This window comes from Solanum dulcamara, chromosome 10 (genome assembly GCF_947179165.1).
Source record: "Solanum dulcamara chromosome 10, daSolDulc1.2, whole genome shotgun sequence".
NCBI lineage: Eukaryota > Viridiplantae > Streptophyta > Magnoliopsida > Solanales > Solanaceae > Solanum > Solanum dulcamara.
The window spans coordinates 6354825-6380446 of record NC_077246.1 but is presented as its reverse complement, the minus strand read 5'-3'; the positions used below and the strand labels follow the sequence as shown (position 1 = coordinate 6380446).

The 25622-nt window shown below is 35.2% G+C and overlaps 2 protein-coding genes across 3 annotated transcripts; one reads left to right on the top strand and one right to left on the bottom strand.

Annotated features, from left to right (window-relative positions):
- Positions 1–1503: 1503 nt before the first annotated feature.
- LOC129870055 (chlorophyll a-b binding protein 8, chloroplastic-like) lies at positions 1504–3152 on the top strand. Its single transcript, XM_055944634.1, has 3 exons — positions 1504–1764; positions 2217–2278; positions 2410–3152. Exons 1-3 carry the CDS (start codon positions 1621–1623, stop codon positions 3023–3025), a joined length of 822 nt encoding a protein of 273 aa, XP_055800609.1. The 5' UTR covers positions 1504–1620; the 3' UTR covers positions 3026–3152.
- Positions 3153–3489: 337 nt separating this feature from the next.
- On the bottom strand, positions 3490–14423 carry LOC129870054 (elongation factor Ts, mitochondrial). 2 transcript variants are annotated; one of them, XM_055944633.1, is made up of 9 exons: positions 14283–14423; positions 12329–12651; positions 12059–12231; positions 11179–11259; positions 10482–10656; positions 8305–8489; positions 7581–7706; positions 5424–5537; positions 3490–4024 (listed from the first exon to the last, which is right to left on the bottom strand). In XM_055944633.1, the coding sequence occupies exons 2-8, from the start codon at positions 12627–12629 to the stop codon at positions 5445–5447; spliced, it is 1134 nt and encodes a 377-aa protein (XP_055800608.1). In that variant the 5' UTR covers positions 12630–12651; positions 14283–14423; the 3' UTR covers positions 3490–4024; positions 5424–5444. The 2 variants fall into 2 exon arrangements, with proteins under 2 accessions (XP_055800608.1, XP_055800607.1); XM_055944632.1 differs by having other exon boundaries at positions 5449–5537.
- Between the last annotated feature and the right edge of the window lie 11199 nt (positions 14424–25622).

Genomic DNA, 25622 nt, shown 5'->3' with positions numbered 1-25622 from the left:
AGTTAAAAATTTAAAGCAATAACATAGTTGATCAAACTTGAAAGACCAAAATACTTATTTTGGTATGTGTTATTAGAGAGTGTTTTGATATATTGTGTTGAAATTGTTGCCCTTTTGACGCGAGTCTCTATTACAAACCCACAAATAATAAGCCAATCCATTATTGTTTCAACAATCCATAAAATGCGAAAATTAAGCTATTTACAAAAACGAAATTAAGTCTTAAAATAAAACTTTATAAAAATCACAACCAAATATGTGAAAAACAACAACCAACATGAGTGCAAAATTCTACAAAGCGCGAATAAGATATACATGTGCCGCATTATCTGAAAAATAAAGGACAGAAATAATCTTTTATTGTAATTCTACAAGTAAATAGAAATGTAATAACACAAAAAAATAATAGTTGAGATAATCTTTAAAATAAAATCATCATCCACTATATTATCGATATCCACATCTACTAGTTTTTTTCACCCTATATTAATATTTACGTTGATTTTTATTTACATATTTCAAAGAAGGAGAAAGATAAAATGTGCAAGAGCAATGACAAAAAATAGATAAAGTTGTGTCACGAAAATATTGTTATAAAATCTCTATCCTATCAATTTCAGGCATAATCATCATAGAAAACTATTGGTGGTGTCATTTAGGAAAATTGCTTTCTTTCTCTATATATTTTAGAAAAATCACTGCATCGTAAAAACGTGATAGCATAAAGTATAACTAGTATTACACCATAATAAAAAACATGATCTATAACAAAATTCATATTTAACGTTAGAGATTTACACTTTTACGTTCATAACCTACATCCTCAAATCCTAGGACGTACACTCTATGAACTACACCTTTCATTGGCGCCGTGGAGCATTTTTGATACAGCCCGCCCCGAGACTCACCTAGGACTCGCCCCAAAATGCATTTGAAAACACTAGGATGGATGAAAAGAAGACGGTGAACGTAAAATATCACTTATAAAACTAACAATTTAACCCAACCATATGAACACATCCATAATGTCAAACTTCTCAAAAGTATTTAGTAGAAACTTTTTAAGATCGGCACCATCTGTCTTAACTTGTCTTTTTAAAAAAAGAACTCGAACTAGCAAGACCTATTAGATGGGATATCGATAAGAGTTCGATTCCCACCTTATAATCTCCTCTCCCATTTTCCCTTCCCCACCAAAAAAATTAATAATACTTTAACACTATATTTAATCCTCTTTTGTACGGGAATACTTAACAGTGTTGATATTTACATTTACTTGAATTCCAAATATGAATAAAAAATCTGGAGCAAGAGTGTTTCAACCAACTAGAGAATCTGAAAATTCATTTCTGAGACTAGAAGTGTATTAAATATTTTATCCAAGCAATAATGCCACATGTGCTCTTTTCATTTGACAATATAATCCTAAACTTTATCTGAGAATTCAGGATTTCTTATGTCCACCACAACTTCTCTGTTTTCCACTGGCCCCACACAACACTTGGTGGCTTATACCTTTGTCCCTTATTTGATTGCCACCTTGTGTCTACTACTCTTGGGATTCTGGGTGCTGAGTCTTCTTCAGCACAAGTTAATTGTTTTAATCAGAAGGAAAAAAAAATGGCAACACAAGCATTGATCTCTTCATCATCTATTGCCTCCTCAGCAGAGGCTACCAGACAAATTCTAGGAGGAAGACATTTCCAATCTCCAATCAAAAAGGCTTCCTTTGTTGTAAGGGCTACTGCCACTCCACCTGTTAAGGTAATACACCTTTCTTCTTCCTCTCCCTATATAAAGAACAAGTACATTGATACAACTAGTACATGTATATACAATGGCAGTGATGTTCGAGTCAGCTTTGTATTTAGACCTAGTGTATAGCTTTGTTTGCATCTGTTGACGTTTCCATCCCACTTCATTTACTGCTAGGACACTCTTGGGTTACATTTGGTTCGTGTGTGTTGTCTATAACAGTAGAGTTCAAGTCAGCTTTGCGTTTTAACTATTCCACCGGGAGCTCACTACCTCTCACCAGCATAAGAATGGTGCAACTTTACCCACCAAAGCTTAGGTAGATGAGAAGAAAGCACATAGTATCATTCACCTCATTTGAAGCCTAGTATCTAGGGTTTCCAACTCACTTCATTTACCATTAAGCTATACCATTGGGTTACATTTGGTTTTATGTATTGATATGCTGTTGTGTTGAACAGCAAGGAGCAAATAGGCCTCTCTGGTTTGCCTCCAAGCAGAGCCTTTCATACTTGGATGGCAGGTAATACTGATGTGACTCTCACTTAACCCCTCTACCTACATTGCTTTGCTAACTTGTGCATGTTATCTAATCTGGAATTAGCTATTTTAAGTCTGATTATTCAAAGAGCTTCATTTGTATGTAATCCACAGCCTTCCTGGTGATTATGGATTTGATCCCCTGGGACTGTCAGACCCTGAAGGTACTGGAGGTTTCATTGAACCAAAATGGCTAGCATATGGAGAGGTCATCAATGGAAGATTTGCTATGTTGGGAGTAGTAGGAGCCATTGCGCCTGAGATTCTTGGAAAGGCTGGTCTCATCCCAGCAGAAACAGCCCTTCCATGGTTCCAGACAGGAGTGATTCCTCCAGCTGGAACATACAGCTATTGGGCGGATGGTTACACTCTATTTGTACTGGAGATGGCGCTCATGGGATTTGCTGAACACAGAAGATTCCAGGACTGGGCCAAGCCAGGTTCTATGGGTAAACAATACTTTTTGGGACTAGAGAAAGGCTTGGGAGGCTCTGGAGACCCAGCATACCCTGGTGGACCTTTCTTTAACCCTCTCGGGTTCGGAAAAGATGAGAAGTCTTTGAAGGACTTGAAGCTCAAGGAGATTAAGAATGGAAGACTAGCTATGTTGGGTATCTTGGGTTACTTCATTCAAGGTTTGGTAACTGGAGTTGGACCTTACCAAAACCTCCTTGACCATTTGGCTGACCCTGTAAACAACAACGTCTTGACCAGCCTCAAGTTCCACTAAACAAGGAACAAATCACCCTGTTTTAGCTACCCTGTTCTGATATGTAACATTATGTGCAGATATTATTTTGCACATCTTTGTAATCAGTTAAAAAGGACATGCGATTCAAAAACCTGGGTTTTTCTGAGTTTTAGCTGTGCTAGCTTCCTGCTGTGGTTTCTGCAGCATTCTTTAGGATCATGTGTAAAGTCGATTCTCTACAACAAAAGCAACTTCCAAGAAAGAGCAAATACTGGATTAAACGTAGCATTAAAAGATGCTAAACTAAAATTTGCAGCAGAGAACCATGAAATGAAAGCACAAAGGAACTTAACTTTCATAACTAATAGTCAGACTAGTAAATAGATAAACATGACACTCGCGCAGGCCTCTTAATTATCAGTCTACTATCATGCCTTTCCTTCAGTCGGGTCCAAATCTTACAGGTATTTCCACCGAAGGGGAAAAAAGAATCCGCTGAACGATACAGACAAGACAAGGATATCATTTGACATTATAAATCAACAATCATGAAAGAATAATCTGTCTGACCAAACAAAAAATAACACAATGAAGACCTTATTCTAATTCTTTCTTTTTGATGACCAAGAAATCCAAAATGGCTAGTGGCGTGCAGTTTGGAACTCGGTGGATACTTCCCCTCTCTACTCTTCTCAACTTAAATATCAGGCTTTTGTCAAACCCATGACATGCACCTAATCCACCATCACATGTTGCTCTCATACCACGAGACCAAAACTCACTAGAGCAATGAAGACCTTATTCTTTTACATTACTGGTTATGAAAATTCAAAATGTGAAACAAAACCTCTTCAGGGTTAGCTAGCGTATGGACTCACATTCAGCAGTGCCACCATGAAGACTATAATCAGAAGATCAAAAACTAGAAAGTAGAGACCCAAAGTACAGTGTCTTCGGTAGTTCTCTCACGATCGTGACATAAGTTGTTCATGTTAAGCAGCATTAGCCAAAGGTTCACTTTCATTCGATGCTTCAAGCCTGCAAGGTTATAACCAATAATACATGAGTCAAACAATGCAAAAACGAGTTATAAGACAAGGCAAGTAGTGACAGCCTCATGGCATCCCATTTGCAGTCCTGAATTACCTACTTCAAAGAACAGAATAAACTCTTCCTTATATTATCTTTTCGTGACATGTTAAGACAGAATGCGTGTAGTAGTACAATAAAGGTTCTGTTACTTCATTCTGGAGTTATTTTGTTAGTATAATGCTTGTGTAATGTCTCGCCAATAATGAAAAGCATTCAAGAAAAACAAATAATTGGCTTTAATAGATGCTTAACTTTTGCTTTTACCATTTTGGCTAGCTTTCTAATGACAACTTACTGTTCGACATGTATTCAAACTATTTTTAAACCATTAGGCAGCTTATGAAAAAAAATCCAAAAGTATTGCTGAAGCTCCCATGGCCATCTGCTAGGCAGTGGTAAAGCTCATATATTGTGTAGTTTCAAGGAAGACATTGTTTTGCACCAAGATTTTATTGTCGGGATCTCTTTCTAGGTGGAACTGGTTCAACCCATGGACTGCCAATGTGCAATAGGAAACAAAATCATTATTTTACTAGAAAGTAAAAGAAACATATATAATACCTAATGTGATGACCCGCCACATCATCACACCACATAAGCGCCATGTAAGTGCCACATGTCACAAAGTTGCCCATGTGGAAGCCTTACATAGGAAAAATGCTAGTCCATAGTGGAAGCCTTACATAGGAAAAATGCTAGTCCATAGTGGAAGGTTCTAGAGACTGGAAAATTTCCTTGGAAGACTTTAGAATTCCATTAATTTGCATGGAAAGTCCTTAGAATCTTCTAGTTGTGTAGAGAAATCTAGAAGAGGGATTAGTTTGTAAATATGGAAGGACTTGTGTAGTAATTTTTATTTACACTTAAGCCCCGAAGGAGTAGTATAAATAGAGGGGGCATTCATTTGTAGCAAATCATCAAGAAATCAAGCATTCTTCCAAGTAATACAAAGCCTTCTTCATAAAAGCTCTCTTGTCTTTCTTACAATCTAGCGTTCCCTTAGCGATCTAGTCTTAAAGGCTTACTTGAGCTTGCAAGACTGTGAAAGATTCGTGAGTAAGTTGTCAAGTGCCGTACGGAGGTCTTAGTTTGAAGTCTAAGTCCGTGACACTAAGCTGAAGTATAATATGCAGTTAGTGGCAGGAAAGGAGGAACGCGCTAATTGACAGAAGAAAGAACCCACAACTTTGTGAAGCTTAAATAATATTCCTGCTTGAACTGGCAGGTTGCACATCATGTCATTAAATTCAACATAGAAGTTCCAAGGCTTAACAACAAGATGGAAATTAAAGAAGCATATATAACTTTTTCTGAGATAATTTAACCCGGAAAACTAGAGAATTACAGGTCATAAATATGTGTATATTTACCCCTGAAGTCCTTCGCCAACTTCTATTCTTAGAAAGCTTCCTATCTTAACTGGCGAACCAACATCCTTGGATAGATTGCTTAACAATGTCTGCAAGTTTTTCATAGATGAGTCAACTAGTTAGTCATCTATATAAACACCGTATGAGAAGCCAATACATGTAAGAAACAATGCAAATTAGAAGCCGCAATGTGGTAAAGCCTAAAACATGATTTTAGAACCAACTAAACAAAATAACATCCTCAGAATGTGGTGGAATCTGAAACATGATTTTACAACCAACTAAACAAAATAACATCCTCAGAAATCCACAGCAAAAAAGTAATTTGATGTTTATAACAAACAGTTTCTTTCAGGATGGAATAACAGGTGAGACCAAGTCATCTTCCTTCCTTCAAGGTGATACGTTAATTCAGACTTGCACCTTGCACAAATCTCCAAACATATGTTGATACAGAAATACATCTAAATAGGACCCAATATAACATAAAAGATTCAAATTAAACAAGAGATGAAAATAAGAACAAAAGTATGTTTGTAACTTCCAGCCTAGCTACCAACTCCATATGTGCAACAGTAGTTGGGCCGATAAAAGTGCAATTGCTTATAAATCTTTTAATTTTCAAAAGATGGGCTCCCAAGCCAAATTACATAAACTGGTTAAGTTTTTACTTCCACAGATGTAAGGGCCTTGTTGTAATTGTCGAAGGAGCACTAAAGCCCTAAAGTGCGATCAGGTAGGGTGCTTCATGCAATTGAAAAAACAACCAATCAAATGCCTGTTCTTTATATAAAAAAAAAAGTTCATATGAGGCCATTGTGCTCTGTATATTCATGAAAAACAATGTATTAATAGTCAAGAATAAATTCAACTGATCAAGAATCTGGAATAGAAACAGATATGCGGGGACAAATCAAAGTGATAAGCAACCAACTAAGCATTGCAAAAAGGTGACACAGAGGACCAACAAGAACTATCCAAAACCAAGCTTCAAGATCCCATTGTGGCATAGTCATATAGAAGAAGAGCATGTTGATTTAAGCATAAGACAAATATGAGATTTAGGCCTATAACTCTAGTGATACATATTAAAGCCATGGAGCAGTAGGAGAAAGTTATGGATGAACATCCTAGTATATGAACAAGCAATTTCTGAACTTAGGATAAGAAAACCATATAAATCTGAGTTCGAAATTAAAACTGTATATTTGCATCTGAATCAAAAATTTAAGATGGTTTTTTGGCATAATTGACATGCTATTGTATTTTAATTGACTGCAACACAAGTAACAAAATCGTCAGTGCTTCCTCTGATGCCTTCAATTTATTCTTCTTCATTATGTCGTTTTGTTATGGTGTTCTTTTTCTGTAATTGCTCATGCAGTATTGGTACCAGAAAGATCGCCTAAACTTGCCTAAACTCCATAAAAAGGTGGATCACCCAATAAATGGACGAGCTCAAAGAGGGGAGGACGGCAGGAACTATGCTTTCAGAGGTGTCAGCCAAAACTTATGACTGAGAATATTTTTAATTCCTCTGCTCATCTATTATTCAATATAGTATTTTTTATTCTCCTGCATTTTTAGTCACTAACACATGTATTTGGTTGCATTTTGCACTTAAAGCATCAGCAGGCCTTGGCATTTTTCAGTGACTTTCGCTCACCGCCACAAGAACATGGAGCTGTTCGAGTGAAAAGCTGGTTATAAAAGGTCCAATCTGATCTTATGTACCAACACTTTCAGTTTGTGACCATTTCGAATTAGGGACTGGCACCCAACCCACACGAGAAAGATAAATGGTGCATATTTTATTAACAGTTATGACGGCCCAACCTATATAAGGAAGGGTATATCTGACCATTTTCATATCAATTCTAACACCAAGCCATATCAAAAGCAATTTAAGTAATAGGGCCCCCAAATTCAGATGTGTTACATCTACCTCTAGTCTGGACGTTCATCTTGGTCCTGAATGCACACTAACAAGCATCAGCGGACTTTATTCTATGACAATATCCGGTATTCAAAAGAGAAGTTTGGACTATGGTGAGAGCGTGACCTTCTTGTGAAAGGGAGTAGAAACAGAAATCTAGTAAAATGGCATCCCAACTAAACGATCACTTTCTTACCTTGACATTCATTGTGTCATTCACAATAAATTTCTGCTCCATCAAAACTACTTCCTCAAAATACTTGCGTAAACGACCTTCGACCATTTTTTCTATGGCAATCTGAGGCTTTCCGGAACTCTCTGCCTGTAAAGGAGAACATAATAAGTACTTAGAATTTGAATTTAGTCAATTTACAAAACCTTACAAGATCATGAAACATAATGAATGAACACTTCATAATTGATCAAAAAGATATGGCTTGCTGCTGACGTTGATGAAACATATTGAAACATTAGAATAATCTCCTGGGTCCTAACAGTTGATTAGTGCAATTTCTAGTTACCAAACTTCTAGAGCCATTACATAGCATTGTCTTTGTTTTAAAAATAACAGAAAAAAACCTATCTGAGCATTACTAAAGTATAACAAAAATGAAGAATAGGACATATCATATCCTCGATTTAAAGGAAAGAAACAAAAGATATTAGATTACAAGATAACAATGCTCCACTGCAACCCTAACCCAAAAAGGAAGAAGAAAAAAGAAAAGAAAGAAAGGAACAACAATGTATAAAAAAACATTTTTCCCCGAGCACAAGCACCGTAGATCAGATTTTACTTATCTGTCAGTCTTTGATTTCAATTTTCATAAATCCTATATCTTCACATGAACCTAACAGAAACAAGTCATAACTTTTTTTTAAAAACTAGAAACAAGTCATAACTTTGCGTTGACAAGTACCTGAGATTTGAGAATCTCACGTTCATTGCTTAGTGCATCAGAGGAAACATCTTCTTTTGTTAAGAACAATGGCTTTGCAGCAACTACATGCATTGCTAATTCTGATCCAACATGCTGAAGTGCATCTTGTGAGACATTCTTATCTTCTACTTCAAGTGATAAAATTCCGGCAATACGTCCAACACCTGCATATTTTTACAAGCATTAAATATATGATTACTGCAAATATCAAAAGCTCCAGTTTTTTTTATGAAGTGATATATTAATAGCAAAAGCATCCAGAAGATGCATAGATTACAAAATAAAAGAAGATATCAGCTCCTAAGAAAAATGCAAAAGGTCTATCATAAGACCAGGGAGTTGCTAAGATCCAAAAAATGATCAGGGTTATACGCAGGGGTAAGATCAACCCAACAAAAGAGGGAAACCAAACGTGTGGCCTTGAGAAAATAACTGGCAATTGAGATGCCATAAAAGCATCTTTGATTGCTTTCCATCCATAGGCACCAAAAAATAGTAGCAGGAACCATAGACCAGATCTTCTGGATGGACTCCTCAACTTTCCAGGAATTCCAGCTAACAAAGGCTTCCCTGACATTGCATGGCATATTTAATTGCAGTCCAAAAAGAATTAGAAACATAGTTCATATGTCTGCGGCAACTGGACAATGGAGGAACATGTGATTGATTGCTTCAGCATTGCAAAGGCAGATATGACATCTCTTAGCTATCTGAAACTCCTCATTCTGATGAGATTGTCTTGAGTTAGGCATGCACCATTTAGAGTTAACTAAAAACACTAACTTTTGGGGATACTTTAGTCTCTTCCATATTAGTCTCCAAGGCAACTGATCAAGCAACTCTTTGTTATGCTCAAAGTATGATAACTAGCACTGACTGAGTATGACTCACCCCTACTGCTGTCCCATTTGAGTTTGTCCCTATTTTGAGTTTGATTAGTCAATCCTGAAGGCTACCAAGAAGTGCTATCAGGTCTTCAATATCCCAATCATTCAGATTCCTTTTTTTAAATAGGATTTCATGTGTAACCTTCCCTGTTCTGTGCAAGGGTAGAGACTGGATTAGTTGCAATTGAGAACAATCATAGATAAGAATCCTTCATTGATCTTTCCAAAATAGAACGTGATCCACATTTCCACCTAATAGAATGAATTAAGGGTGAACTCATCCCACAGCTTCCTGATACCCTTCCACGGCCCACATCCATAAGGTGATCTAACAGTATTGGAGCACCAGTGGCTATCACAACCATATTTGGCTTGAACTACCTCCTTCCAGAGACCAACTTCTTCTTGATTATACTTTCAATGCCATTTCATCACCATGCTCTTGTTGTGTAATGCCAAGTCCTTCACCCCCAAGACCCAAAGAGATTTGGAAGTATTTTAGCGCATTTAACAGGATGGAATTTATGAATTCTGTTGTTGCCTTCCCACATGATTGAATATTTGAGTCTATCAAGCTGCTTCTGAACTTCGGTTGGAATTAGAAAGAGGGACGGAAAATAGATAATATTGTCCAAAACATTACTTATAAGAATTAGTCTGCCACCAAAAGAGAGATATTTTGCTGCTAGGATGCCAATATTTTTTCAAACTTTCCAATGACCATATCCCATATTTCAGTTGATCTATGTCTAGCCCCAAAGGGGGGCCTAGGTAACTGGTAGAAAATGAACCAGCATTGGCGCACATATGATCAGCCAGCACCTCCGACTCAGTGACCACATTAACAATATAAATGATACTTTTCTGACAGCTTCAAATATCATCAGAGTGAGGTTGAGATATTGATAATTTTAGTTTTGCTAATAAAATGACTTCTCTTAGTGAGGAGAAACCACCTGTAATTAGCATAGCTAAATGCTAATATTTGTGAGTTCAAAAGATTTATCACCAGTAGTGAACACTACCTTTTCCCATGTTAAAAGTTGGCTAAGCATTGAGAGGGCTCACCAGAAAGAGAATCAGAGAAAGGGGGGAAATTTGTGCACATTTCCCAAGTCAGAAAGAAAAGGGGTCATTTTTTATCAGGGAAGAGGAAGCTTTTCTACTCAAAGGTATGCTTCATATATTATTATTTTTGATACTTTCATTTACAAATCCGAATATGCAAAAAAATTAGGTATACATCAAGGCATCTCATACGAATTCTACCTGGTTGAGGGCTTGTATGTAGATACGTTGATATCACACCAAGCGATGGAGCAGACATTGCAAACCCCCTTCTTAGTTTGACATTCTCCCCCATCATTGCAGCTACTTCAGTTATTGCATTTTGCACACTTTTTTCACCACTCAATTTAGGATGATCAAGATTCAGCTTCAACTCCTGTAGAAAACAAAGAATTTAAAGTGTTCTGATCTTTGATAGAGAAGCAGAGCTGCACAAACACAAGAGGAACTTGCAGTAGGAAAACTAGACAGCTGTAGTTGATCAGGCTGCTTCTACATGAAAGCATAAATCAACAGAAAGCAAAACTCCTAACAATGGATATTGAGAACCTGTTTGGATTGGCTTGTTTTAAGTGTTTTTAAGCCAAAACAGCTTTTAAGCACTTTTGGAGTGTTGGGTAAATTAAAAAATGCTTATAAGCACTTAATTTTAAGCTAAAATGGTAAAAGTAAGCCAAAACCCATAAGTTAAAATTTCTAACTTATGGCTTTTGGCTTAAAAGTCAAAAGCCAATCCAAACATGCTCTAAAAGTACTTACATACTTGTACAAAATATCCATCAAAATGTTAAACTGGATACTCTGATGTCCTAAAACTAGTGCAAATATATACCGTATACGAGAATAGAAAAAGACATGGATTAGCCTCAAGTGGAGAAAAACTATGAAGACCACTTACCTCCAGATGTCCAACAGGAAAAGCAGCAAAAGACTGTTGTGAGCCCTCAAGCAGCAATGCCAATTTTGCCAATGACAAGGCCTATTCATGATGCAATAAAATAACAATTCCATGAGACAGTATCACATGGGAGGGTAGAGGAAGGTCATTACTAAACTATGCCAAAGAGAAACTTATTTAGAGGACAACAAAAACAACAATATATCCATCGTGATCCAATAAGCATGCTCTGGAGAGGGTGGGGTGTACGCAGATCTTACTTACCCCTACCTTGGGTAGAATAGAGAGATTGTTTCCGATAAGACCCTCGGCTTGAGAAAAGCGTTTTTTAACAAGTTTGACAAATACAACAGTAAAAAGCTATGAAAACTTATTTAGAGGACCATCAATGAAAATACAATCTCCAAAACCATAAATATGAGGATTGTCTTGCAAAACCCAAGTTTATTGTCTTGCAAAATCCAAACAAAATATGTACTCTCTTTTGTTCAAATTACATATTATGAATTTCATCCAAACTGTGCCACAACAAAAATCCACTTCCCTAAAATGGAATATACTTACTATGTATCACAAGTTTAAAAAGAGTCCCACTTTTACTCTTCCCTACATCTAAATAAACATGAAAGCAATCTAGCACTGCACTTGTGGACCACTTATCATAATAATCCATATTCCAAACTCCAACTTAATAAACTATTCCAAGTTAAAGTTTCCTAGTATACTCAAACCTAACATTCAATTTGAATCTGGAAAGTATTTATTATACAATAAGTATCTAGTCCAACTTTGTTATTTCATGTTCATCCAGATGCACTAACTGTTCCATAGAAACTTTGTCTCAAAATTTACTCAACCAGAAAAAATTAAGTACACTAACCAAGTATTGAAAAATTTCATTCCTTGCAACAAAGTCTGTTTCACAGTTAAGTTCAATCACAGCTGCCTTGCTTTCATTCTGTGCCAAGGCAAGCAACCCTTCAGCAGCAGTTCGAGAAGACTTCTTTGATGCAAGAACTATCCCTCTTTTTCTTAGGTCTTTCTGAGCAGCCTCTGCATTGAAGAGATATTATCACTTCATTCTATGCCAAGAATGGCAATGAATAATAGAAAGTCGAGAAAGGAAAAAGCAAATGATTTGCACACTTGCCAATATCCCAATTGCTAATGACAAGAGCAGCTTTGACTTCTTTTATGGGAGCACTTGTTCTTTCTCTCAGCAGCTTGATTAAGTTCATCTGCTCAGAAGAGGAAATTTCGGCTGAATATCTCCTAATAGAGACTGCAAATGTTCTAGGCCCATTCCCATGTTTCTGAAAATATCCTCTAGACTCAGCAATGGAATTTCCATGACGTGTCAAAGTAGAGTAGCCATGTCCAGAACATATAGAACTATTTAAACTTTTGTATATGATCGCAATAGGGCGTTTTACACCACGATAAAACACCATCTTCCAGTCAAAGGAATGTGATCTGAAAATTAAGGAACATGGATATATTCAGTGTATGCATGATGATCTTAAAGCGTCTGTAGAAATATTTATTCATATCCAGTAACATAAATACACACACACAAAGAACACTGAAGTTCAGTAGTTAGAAGATTCACAACTGAGGATTCAGAATTCTATCGAAAAGGCAAATTATATGCAGAAACAGGGGAAGAGACCTAAAAGCAAACATAGGCGGGAAGAGAGAAGACTTAGATCCATAGTGTGAATAAATAAATATTTATTCAAGTAAAAATTGAAGCATAATGTGAATAACTGCAACTATAAGCTAGATCATTATTGCTGCAGCAGAAGTACATTCTACTTGCATAACTTGAAAATTAGGTAATTTCTGTTTCCTGTACATAGTTATTTAATACAGGATATCCTTCCAATAAGATGAAACAGTTAATTAATCTATGATATTTATTTCATAAATCTGAAGCACACTTAATGAACTCTGATACGTCCAGACAAAAGTACTAGGGCACTTTAGTCCATCTTATAGTCACTGAAAAGCGCATTTTCCCTTCGTACTTCTGCTTCCATACCGGGTTATTAAATTACAACGACTATCTACAGTGATGTCACCATTCCTTGAGCATGAGTAACCACAATGTTAGTTCACCAAGAGAGAATTTAACAAACAACTTTTTGACGAGTTAAGAATCTGACATAATTAACCAGATGATGCATGACCTTGCAGGAAAAGATAATAATAACGACATTCGTGACAATATGGAGGCCATTAGATAGAAATGTTTCCTTTGTGATCCAATCATTCTACCTCGCATAATTACAAGCCATGGCATTGAATTGGAATGAATTTTTCCATTGACCTCATAATGCCAAGTGGGAGAGGGCTAGCAAATGGAAATGCCCAAAATTTCAGCAAACCATCAAAGACAAAGAAACAAACTGGGGTATCTTAAAGAGGGTAGATCACCTCTGTCAAACTGAACCTAATTTAACTAAATTCTAACTAGAAAAAAAACATAGCTTTTTTTATGACCGTGGGGTCCAAACACCTCGACTAATGCCAAAGTATACCTGCCACTTTTCAACATCAACACGTAACTCCGTCCATCAAAGCTAGGATGGATGAAAGAAATCACCTAGTGTTTTTTTGTCTCTGCTAGGGTTTAAACATTCACAAACCCAATTCATTGACCACTAGGCCACGAGAGAAAAAAATCAAATGCAGGAAAACTGAAAAGGCACATAGGAGCACCTCGGGCATGAAAGTTCCTTTGGCGCATTTTCTCAAACTCTTAATATGCTAAAATTATTTATTCATACACTTGGTCAAGAAAACAAATTTATCCATATTATAGCTGATTGACTTCAGAAATTCAAAAGGAAAAAGAAAAATGGGCACGCACAAACATGTTAAAACAAGTGGGGTAACTAATTTAGGCTAAAGCACACTCTTTTACTTAAATTTTGGAAAAAGATCTAAAGAAATTAAATCCACCGACTCTTTCAACACATTTTCTAACTAACAAACATGAATTCAAACCATTCTCATTGTCCTGGAAGATTTGGTCTTTGCAGTAACAGTGAATTGAAGGCTGTTTGTGTGAATTGGTAAACTTTTGGTGCTAAGAAGGTTACCTGTTACGCTAATCAGGAGGAAATTTGGTCGGAGATCAGTCGCCGCCGGTAGCTGAGTTCGTCCTGTTGACTGGCTGGCTGCTACTAAGTGCTCTTCTGTGGGTTTTAAGGGTTAGCCTTCTTTTTTTAAAACTGATTAGTGTTTATTCCCTTTATTTTATTTTGATTAAATATATCTTCGTTAATTTTACGATTTAAAATTAATATATGTATTGTTTAAAAAAAAACAATACATACATATACTTGTCATCTAATAAATAGAGCATAGAAATCCTTTCGTTAACAGATTTAAAATTAATTTTTAATTTCAAAAATATTACACGACTTTAAAAAATTACTTCATGTTAGATATTGGATGATTTCAAAGTGGAAAATATTAGGTATTAGATGTTTTCCAAGTGGGCCCCACTTGTAAGTGGGCAACTTACCCACTTGACATTTAATCATCTTTTATGCCTATATATATGGGCATTGGAGAGATTGCAGATACACACGAAAAATATATTTACCTCTTCTGTTTTCTACTTTCTTCTCCTTTATTCCCTCCGTCATATTTTGGTAATTTAGTTTATATTATAACACGTTATCAGCACGAGGCTCCGGCTAATTTTTCAAGGTAACAAAAGTGGTAAGAGTTTTATTTAATTTTATTTTTATAAAATGGCAAATATTTCCAAAATTGAATTTACTGCTCTTGATATCTCTGGAAAAGGCTACTCATCATGGGCACTTGATGCCGAAATTCATTTAGAATCAATGGGTCTGGCAGACACCATTAAAGATGACAATATGGCATCCAATCAAGACCGTGCTAAAGCCATGATATTTCTCCGTCACCATCTTGACGAGGGGCTAAAATTACAATATCTTACATTAAAAGACCCCCTTAAATTGTGGAAAAATTTAAAAAAAAGATATGACCACCTGAAGTTGGTCATGCTTCCACAAGCTCGTCATGATTGGCTAAATCATTTAGAATTATAGCTCAGTTAAATTTATGCGGAGAAGAGATCACTGAGCAAGATAAACTTGAAAAGACATACTCCACATTTCCACCCGCGAATATGCTCCTTCAGCAGCAATATCGCGAAAAAGAATTTAAAAAATATTCTGAATTACTTTCTCACCTTCTTATTGCTAAAAGACATAATGAACTATTAATGAAAAATCATGATAGTCGGTTAGTTGGTTCTTTGCCACTCCCTGAAGTGAATCAGGCAAATTCTAACCAACGAGAAAGAGGCCATGGCCCCAGTCGTGGTCGTGGTCGTGGTCGTAGTCAAAGAAGAAATTTTAATCATGATGCTCGGCTGGCACCAAGAAATAACCAGCAATATAAAAGGCAGGGTAAAAAGCCAGAAGCTTTACCGAAGAATAAGTCAGAAACAATATGTCATAGATGTGGAGGTGTGGGGCACTGGTCGCGGATTTGCCGATCGTCAAAACGTCTGGTTCAGCTATATCAGACATCATTAAAAAGGGCAGAAAATAATCCAGAGACAAATTTTATCTCTGAAGATAATATTGAGCCTATGCATCTGGATGTAGCTGATTTCTTTAATTTTCCAGACGAAAATATGAATATTGACAGGACTAATAATATGTAAATATTTTTTTTATCTGTATTAAATATGATGTTTGTATTTTTCTAATCAATGTAAATAAATAAAAAATTGTGTAATATACCATGTGTTAATACGTATTTTATTTCTTATTGAAGAAAATATGAAAATGCCTCAAATTTTGTTTGGATCAATGATAAATCACGAGGATATTTGTGTAATTGATAGTGGAACAACCCATGATATATTTAAAGACGAGAAATATTTTTCCAATTTATTTAGAAGAAAAGCTAATGTTACTACAATTTCTGGTAATTCAAAAATGATAGAAGGCTCCGGAAGAGCTACTATAATTCTGCCTAAGGGGACAAAAATTGTTATAGAAGATGCACTATTTTCTTCTAAATCCCCAAGAAACTTGTTAAGTTTTAAAGATATCCGCAGAAATGGATATCATGTTGAGACATTAAATGAAATGAATATTGAATATCTTGGTATAACCAAGAGTGTCTCAGGCCAGAAATATATTTTGGAAAAATTACCAACTCTGTCATCTGGCCTATATTATGCAAAAATTAGTGCAATTGAAGCAAATATGATCGTAAACCAGAAGTTTACTGATCCAAATATATTTGTGCTATGGCATGATCGAATAGGTCATCCCGGATCAATAATGATAAGACGAATTCTTGAAAATTCAACTGGACATCCGTTAAAGAACCAGAAGATTCTTACAAATGATGAATTTTAATGTGCTGCTTGTTATCAAGGCAAATTAATTGCCAGACCATCGACCCTGAAGGTTGACATCGAATCTCCTGGATTTTTAGAACGTATACATGGAGATATATGTGGACCTATTCATCCACCTAGTGGATTGTTTAGATATTTTATGGTCCTAATAGATGCATCATCTAGATGGTCTCATGTGTGCCTGTTATCATCTCGCAACCTGGCGTTTGCGAAGTTATTAGCACAAATAATAAGATTGAGAGCGCAATTCCCAGATTATCCAATTAAGGTCATTCGCCTTGATAATGCTGGAGAATTTACATCCCAAGCATTTAATGATTATTGCTTATCAATTGGGATAAAAATTAAACATCCTGTTGCTCATGTTCATACTCAAAATGGCCTTGCAGAGCCATTTATAAAGCGCCTACAATTGATAGCAAGACCTCTACTAATGAAAACAAAATTGCCAATTACTGTTTGGGGTCATGCTATTTTATATGCAACAGCACTTGTACGTCTAAGACCGACACATTATAATAAATACTCTCCGTCACAATTAGTATTTGGTCATGAACCAAATATAGCCCATTTAAGAATTTTTGGTTGTGCGGTATACGTGCTTGTAGCACCACCACAGCGTACAAAAATGGGCCCTCAACGAAGGTTGGGCATATATGTCGGGTTTGACTCACCCTCCATAATTAGATACCTTGAACCATTGACTGGAGACTTATTCACTGCTCGATTTGCAAATTGTCGGTTTGATGAAACAATTTTCCCGCCATTAGGGGGAGAGAAAAAGGAACCCGAAAAAGAAAAAGAAATTGCGTGGAAAGTTTCATCACTATCACATTTTGATCCACATACCCGCACATGTGAACAGGAAGTCCAGAAGATCATCCACTTGCAGAAAATAGCAAATCAAATGCCAGATGTATTTACTGATTTGAAACGGATAGCTAAGTCACATATCCCTGCAGTGAATGTACCTATCCGGATTGATGTCCCAAAAGGACCATCTACAAGTATCATAACTTCTGAATCCCAAACACGCCTGAAGCGTGGTAGACCATTGGGTTCAAAGGATAAAAATCCTAGAAAGAGAAGCGTAAGAAATAATAAAGATGATACTACACAAGAACCTCCTGAAGAAGGTCAAGATTTGAGTATTCCTGATATTTCTGAAGAAATCAGTGAACCCGAGACTCAAGTGAATGAAGAACTTTCAATAAGTTCTACCAATGATGGGATAAATCTAGATCGATCGAAAATTACGGTGGATAATGTTTTTGCATATAATGTTGCAATTAACCTCATGCAAGATAGTGAAAGTCTTGAGCCTAAATCCGTCGAAGAATGTCGACGTAGATGTGATTGGCCAGAATGGCAAAAGGCAATTCAATCAGAAATAGACTCACTTGCTAAACGTGAGGTTTTTGGACCTGTAGTCCAAACCCCTGAAGGTGTAAAACCAGTTGGCTATAAATGGGTTTTTGTTAGAAAACGAAATGAGAGAAATGAAATTGTAAGATATAAGGCACGCCTTGTTGCACAAGGATTCTTTCAAAGACCCGGAGTCAATTATGAAGAAACATATTCACCAGTTATGGATGGAATAACTTTTCGATATCTCATCAGTTTAGCTGTACATAAAAATCTTGAAATACATCTAATGGATGTAGTTACAGCTTACCTTTATGGTTCAATTGATAATGAAATTTACATGAAAATTCCAGATGGATTAAAATTGCCTGAAGCATGTAAAAAGTCTCGAGAAATATACTCAATAAAACTGCAAAGATCATTATATGGTTTAAAACAATCAGAGCGTATATGGTATAATCGCCTCAGTGAGTACTTGATAAATGAAGGCTATATAAATAATGTCATTTGTCCATGTGTTTTTATTAAGAAAACGGAATCAGAGTTTGTTATACTCGCCGTTTATGTTGATGACATAAATCTCATTGGAACCCCTGAAGAGGTCCAAAAGACAATTGAATATCTAAAGAAAGAATTTGAAATGAAAGACCTTGGAAAGACAAAATTTTGTCTAGGTCTGCAAATTGAATATTTAGCAGACGGAGTTTTTGTCCATCAATCTGCCTACACTAAAAAAATCTTAAAAAGATTTTACATGGACAAAGCACATCTATTAAGTACTCCAATGATTGTTCGATCACTTGAAGTGGAAAAAGATCAATTTCGACCTCTAGGAGAGGATGAAGAAATTCTTGGTCCTGAAGTACCATATCTCAGTGCTATTGGTGCACTTATGTATCTTGCTAACGCAACTAGACCTGACATAACATTTTTTGTTAATTTGCTAGCAAGGTATAGTTCATCCCCAACGCGAAGGCATTGGAACGGTATCAAACATATTTTGCGATACTTGAAGGGTACTATTGATATGGGTTTGTTTTATACTAACAAAGGTTGCGCAGACCTTATTGGTTATGCAGATGCAAGTTATTTATCAGACCCACATAAAGCTCGATCTCAGACAGGTTATCTGTTTACCCACGGAGGGACTGCTATATCATGGCGATCTACAAAACAGTCCATTGTTGCTACTTCTTCAAATCATGCTGAAATAATAACAATTCATGAAGCAAGTAGAGAATGTGTATGGTTGAGATCGATGATACAATTCATCAAAGAAAGATGTGGTCTGAAAAATAATGTTAAAATACCCACAATTATATTCGAAGACAATGTCGCGTGCATAGCTCAATTGAAAGGTGGCTTCATAAAAGGAGACAAAACGAAACACATTTCACCAAAATTATTCTTCACACATGATCTTCAGAAGAATGGTGAAATTGATGTACAACAAGTTCGTTCAAGTGATAATCTTGCAGATTTATTCACAAAGGCATTACCAACATCAACTTTTGAGAAGCTAAGACATAAGGTTGGAATGCCCCGTCTCCAAAATATCAAATGAAGTTTTCATCAGGGGGAGTAAAATACGCGTTGCACTCTTTTTTCCTTAACCACGGTTTTTGTCCCACTAGGTTTTCCTGGCAAGGTTTTTAATGAGGCAGCATTCAAGGCGTATTACCATATGTGTGTACTCTTTTTCCTTCACTAGGTTTTTTCCCACTGAGTTTTTCCTAAGTAAGGTTTTTAACGAGGCACAACATCTATGAAAATTCATGATAACTATGTATATTTATTCTTTTACTAGAATTTTTCATTACACGTGGACATCCAAGGGGGAGTGTTAGATATTGGATGATTTCAAAGTGGAAAATATTAGGTATTAGATGTTTTCCAAGTGGGCCCCACTTGTAAGTGGGCAACTTACCCACTTGACATTTAATCATCTTTTATGCCTATATATATGGGCATGGAGAGATTGCAGATACACACGAAAAATATATTTACCTCCTCTGTTTTCTACTTTCTTCTCTTTTATTCCCTCCGTCTTATTTTGATAATTTAGTTTATATTATAACACTTCATTCCTATTTTGCTCTTTCAGACCCAATCCAACTTTAAAAAAAGTAGATGAAGTAATTTTTAAAGTCAAGTGGTGTTTCTGAAATTAAAAAATATTTTTTAAAAAATTTAATAAATACGAGTATGTTACAAAAAAGGTGAATATGCTTTATTTATTAGTCGACAAAGATAAATATGCTCTGTTTATATGAGTCATCTTACTAGCCAAGGGTATATTTGCCCCCTTTTCCATATTTTTAATGGTTGTTCTCTATTGTATTATTTGTGTTGTCAATATAAATATAAATTTATTTTGATTGCTATTTATACTTAATTGTATTGTGTTGTTAAATTGATCATTACTTAAATTTTATGTAGCGGTTGATTTGGTATTATCGTGTTGTTATCTTTTTTTCTCTCCTCATTTCTTTTTACTTATTATTTGATAACTTTATTTGTACACTAGTTCTAACAAGAACTCCATTTTTCTTGTAGATTATTTTTTTCAAATTGTTAATGTGTGACATTATGTAATAATGAAAAATAATACAATTTATTCAAATTTTTATTCATCAAAATAATATAATACAATACAACACAATACAATATAATATAATATATTATGAAACAATATGTATCAACAGAGGCAAATCCATGATTTGAAGTTTGTGGGTGTATCAATATTATCTTAATTTAGGCATTAACAAAACTTTCAATGACAATTAATGGATAATGTCATAGTCTATTGGTCAATAATGACTTGAACAATACTGAAAAATATTAAATATAAATATATAGATCAAAGATGAGCTCTAAGCTAATACTTAGATTTTATTTTGTTATAATATGAGTTTAAGCCTTTAAGTTAATATATAGACTTTACTATTCTTAAAAGAATTAAATGAGATATCTTAATGGTCAAGGTGGATTTGTTATATTGGATGGTCATGAGTTCGAATTATAGCCGTAATCGATCCCTGGTCAGGCTGGCAGGTGCATTGACTTAAACCAGCAGTCTAATTTGCACTTCTAAGCTCTTGTCTATGGGTGCATTGTTGCTTATATGCCAGTTTCTCAATATATATATATATATATATATATATATATATGCACATGATTTTTTTTGAATTAACGGCTACACATGCACTTTTACCTATATATATGTAACAACCTACTTCGTCATTATTAAAAATATATTTGGTAAAGGTATACAAATCTCATTCATCATAAGATTAGGATCAATTCCTTCGTATGCGAGTCCATTGGTTGTGGATTAAGGTTGTGCAATGCTCCTATCTCAAAGTTAAGTTGAAAGTGTCTTTTTGATTTAGTTTCGCACTTGAGTTTAAACTAGGGTCAACTTCAAACGACCATAACTCTCAGTGTATAGTGAATTAGGTGGCTCATAACCTATCAAATTAAAGGTCTATGAGTCTTCTTTTCAATGCCACTGAATTTGTCTCATTTGGAGCTCAGAGTAAAAGTTATGCCCATTTTACTGAGCACTGTTGTGCTGAGGCCGCTGTGGCGGGAATTAGGCCGCCGTAGCAGGATTTGATGGGCCAGAATACAAAAAAGGATTGAATTTTTATTATCTCATTTTTCCTTAAGTGCCAAAATAGATGAGGATTACCTTAGGAACCCCCCAAAAGCTGCTCTAGGCTTGGAAAGAAGGAAAGAAGAGAATTCTAGCTCAAAAAAGGCTACAAGCCACGGATTTCAGGTTCGTCTCCATAGTTTCTCCTTCCAAAAATTAGGGATCGTGCTATAATCCTTCTACAATTGTTTGGCGCCCAATTAGGCTACGTAGATTGATGTGAGATTTCATGTCTAGAACTTTGGGCATGGAGTCTGAATGGTTAAATAATTGTCTATTGTTGTATAGAGTGGGAATTTATGATATGGGTCATGATTATTATGTGACTAGTGATAAAGGTCCAATCTTTGAATATTAACCTTGGTGAAACTGCTTAGAAGGCCAATAATTCTTGTGAGATTAAGTGTAGACAATAGCTGGAGCATAAAAAAATCCTGAGACTTGGGGATTATAGGCTATTGATGTATATATAGGAATGTGTTTATACAAATAATTGTGTGTGTTCATGCTGATTATTTCCTGTGAATTACTTGAGTAATATGAAAAATGAAATAAAGGGTGAATGTAAATGACTTACTGTTGATAGATTTCATGCCATGAACCTATTTGATTGCCTGTGGCCATATGTTATGGTTTAGTCTATATCATAGAGAGACTCTTAATAGCGATTGAGTAATACAGTGATGTTTTCCATGCATTTAATTATTGCGGTTGGATGATTGATATGTTATTGTGATTGGTCTATAATTTCAAGACCGTGAAATCCATAATTTTGAACTTGCTCTACCAAAAGTGATGGCTTGAATAACGAAGACTTGATAAAATATTGTTAAGGAAGAAAAATATAGAATGAAACTAATGAAATCACTATTTGTGAACAATTACATGCAATGAATCTATAACTTGATTGTGCAAGTATGAGCCCGTTTGGATGGGCTTTAAGTTGGTTAAAACCAACTTAAAGCCCCTTTTTAGCTTTTGGACGTGTTTGCCTAGTGCTAACTTTAAGCCATAAAGTTTTTAAAGTCAGTCAAAAATGAAAAGTTAGGAATCCTAATTTTTTTTCCTAAGTGCTTAAAGTCATTTTCTTTGACCATGGAAATTACTTTTATATCCCTTATATTTTAACTAAATTTCCAAACTACCCTTTTTATTCTTTTAACCCTAAAATTCACATTATTTTCCTTATTTAAGCACTTTTATCTAAACACTCAACTGCTTATTTATAAAAATAACTTTTAGCACTTCAAAGTTCTAAAAGCACTTCATAAATAAAAATTACTTTTTTTAAATCCATCCAAACGGGCTCTATGTGAACTATTCATTATGGAATGTGATTGCATTGGTGTTTGTGATATTGGAGCAGATGTCACGTTTCGACACATAATAACTGTCATGCTCTGAGAGGGTACCCTAGGCATGGCAGGTACTCGAAGACCATCGCTAGCCCCAAGCGAACCACTTGATCGGTCACTTATTCAATCACTCAGCGAAAGACTCGACTCAATAGATAATTAACTCATGTGGGCATTTAAAAACATCACTATTAATAAATAAATAATAGATTAAAAATACTTAAAGTATAATGTAACTCAACGTCACAAACTCAATGCTAAAATTATAGTTTAAAAACAAACTCTGAAAGAATCATTATACTCAACTCTACTCTGTCTATGAAGCCTCTAACTGACTCATAAGAAAGTGTTGAGACAAGTCCACGGCTAACTCAAAAAACTACTAAATAATAAAGGAATGACTGAAAAGAAAGAAGCTCCTCCGAATGCAAAGAGGTCTCACCAAAACTGGAGAAATAGATCCTCAATGATACGCCTGTTGATGATCTCTAATACACGTGTATACATCATAAAATGATGCAAGCCAAATGGTGTCAGTATATGGAATGTACGAGTATGTAAAATAGCTGGAAAGGAACACAATCAACAATACTCAACCTCATGCAACTTAACTCAAGGGACTCACTCTGAAATGACTCAGCTCAATAAAGCATGAAATAAAATAATACAATGTTTTAAATGATATGCAATAAGAGATGCAACTTAATATATAAAAATATAATTTTTTCTCTTGGAGAGTTTCTCTAATCGACAACCATCACTTATGAGCTAGTGATGATACAACGCTTAAAAACTGTCGTTATCACAGTCGTCCAATACCTCGCCAGGGTAAAGGACGCTCAAACTCATTGGATCTAAAATTTCTCATAGTCCATCATTTCGGAACTAGTTAGGAGTCGCTCGAATTAACGGTCATGATCCTATCATACGCTGACTACGTAGTTTATGGGCTTATCCCATATTGGTGCTCAATACTACTCTCAAAATACTTTATTATGCTCATATAATGAATAAAATACTCAATTAGTCTCTTTTGGACTTTAGCTCAAAACTCAACTCATCTTAACTCATCTCTTCTCTTTAAAATAAGTATAATCTCAACTCAGTGAATGCATTTAAAAATAAATATATAATTTAACTTCTCAACTCAATTTCAAAATATATGTTTTAATGTAATAATTCTTAATTCGTTTATACTCAAAATACTCAGTTCAAAACAAAAATTAAGGGACTTCTAAAACTCAGGTTCAAAATAATAATTAAGGAATTTCTCAAACTCATGCTCAAAATAATAATTAAGAGGATTCTCAAACTCAACTCATGATCAAACTCTTTCTCAATCAAAGACGAAAATAGTCATTTTTTAAACTCAAAATAATGCATAATTTAATTAATGCAAAACGTTCTCAAATCATTCTTTAAAAAAAGACTCCATCAATGCATAAAAAATACAAATGAAATTTTAATTAGGGTTCATGTGAATACAAACACGAATCCATACTCTCAACAAAACTCAACTCAAAAACTCATCAAAAAATATTATAATATATATATATATATATACACACACACACAATAACACAATGAAATTCATATACAAAACTCAATAGGAATTATAAATAATTCAAGAATTCGATTTATGAAACTTCGAAACTCAACTAGGATTCATGTGAATGAAATCATGGACAAAAATCTCAATAATTCAAGGTGTAGAATCAATAATAATCTCGATATATAATTATATAGAACTCAATGAACGGAGAAATTACTCATTCAGAACTCAAGAAAACTAGGGATAAAACTTAACTCAACTGTTTAACGATACAATCTAGAAGGCGCGTGGATGAACTCAATCCAACGCTATAATTAGCCTTACATACTTGGGATGAAGATTGAACAATCAAACGTTGGAGATTCGACTTGATTTCTCTAAACCTAGCCTTTTTTCTCTTCTGTCCTAGTTCTCAAAGTTTAAGAGCGTAATTGATAAGAAAATCATGCTTAAAAACTTATATGGGGTCGAAAACAACCTCAAAATGACGTGGATTGAGTATAGGAGGGGTGAGAAAAAGATTAAAATTCCCCTCACTGAAATTGAAAAACATACAAAAAAATACACATAAATCGCATTGGTCAAATGCGATTTATGTACAAAAGTCGGGCAACACATAAAACGTACTTGACCAATGAATTTTATGAGCAAAGTGAGAAAATGAACTAGGTGCAGGTCCGCGATACGGACCTATCACGCACTCTTCTGATTAGGTTGTTTTTGCCTCAAAAAATTATCTTTTGACCTGGTTGCCCTAAAACTCAATCGAGACCACTTTCCCATATGATTTCCCCTCTTGATTGATATTCTAACCTCGAATTGACTAAAAAGGTTAGGGATGATACATTATGTGAGCACGCTATCCTTTAGGGGTATTTTGCTAATTTTTGAGGTATAATACTAACTAATGGATCGAGTGTCACGCCGACACACCAACAGTTTAAGTATGGGTTTAATGAGAGAACTATTATGTGACTATCATCTGTGAATTGATCTTGACGATATGTGTGATGAGAGAGAAACTGACCTAATTATAATTGAGCATGCTCATTCTATGTAATAATTGATATGAAAGGACTGAAGGTCCAAGTGTTA

Excerpts from the sequence above, each read along its gene's own strand:
- LOC129870055 (XM_055944634.1), top strand. The coding sequence starts at position 1,621 with ATGGCAACACAAGCATTGATCTCTTCATCATCTATTGCCTCCTCAGCA. Across the intron at positions 1,765-2,216 it reads CTGCCACTCCACCTGTTAAG|CAAGGAGCAAATAGGCCTCT; the intron begins GTAATACACCTT and ends TGTGTTGAACAG. Across the intron at positions 2,279-2,409 it reads CTTTCATACTTGGATGGCAG|CCTTCCTGGTGATTATGGAT; the intron begins GTAATACTGATG and ends TGTAATCCACAG.
- LOC129870054 (XM_055944632.1), bottom strand. The coding sequence starts at position 12,629 with ATGGTGTTTTATCGTGGTGTAAAACGCCCTATTGCGATCATATACAAA. Across the intron at positions 11,260-12,058 it reads ATGAAATTTTTCAATACTTG|GCCTTGTCATTGGCAAAATT; the intron begins GTTAGTGTACTT and ends CATCATGAATAG. Across the intron at positions 8,490-10,481 it reads ACATACAAGCCCTCAACCAG|GTGTTGGACGTATTGCCGGA; the intron begins GTAGAATTCGTA and ends AAAAATATGCAG.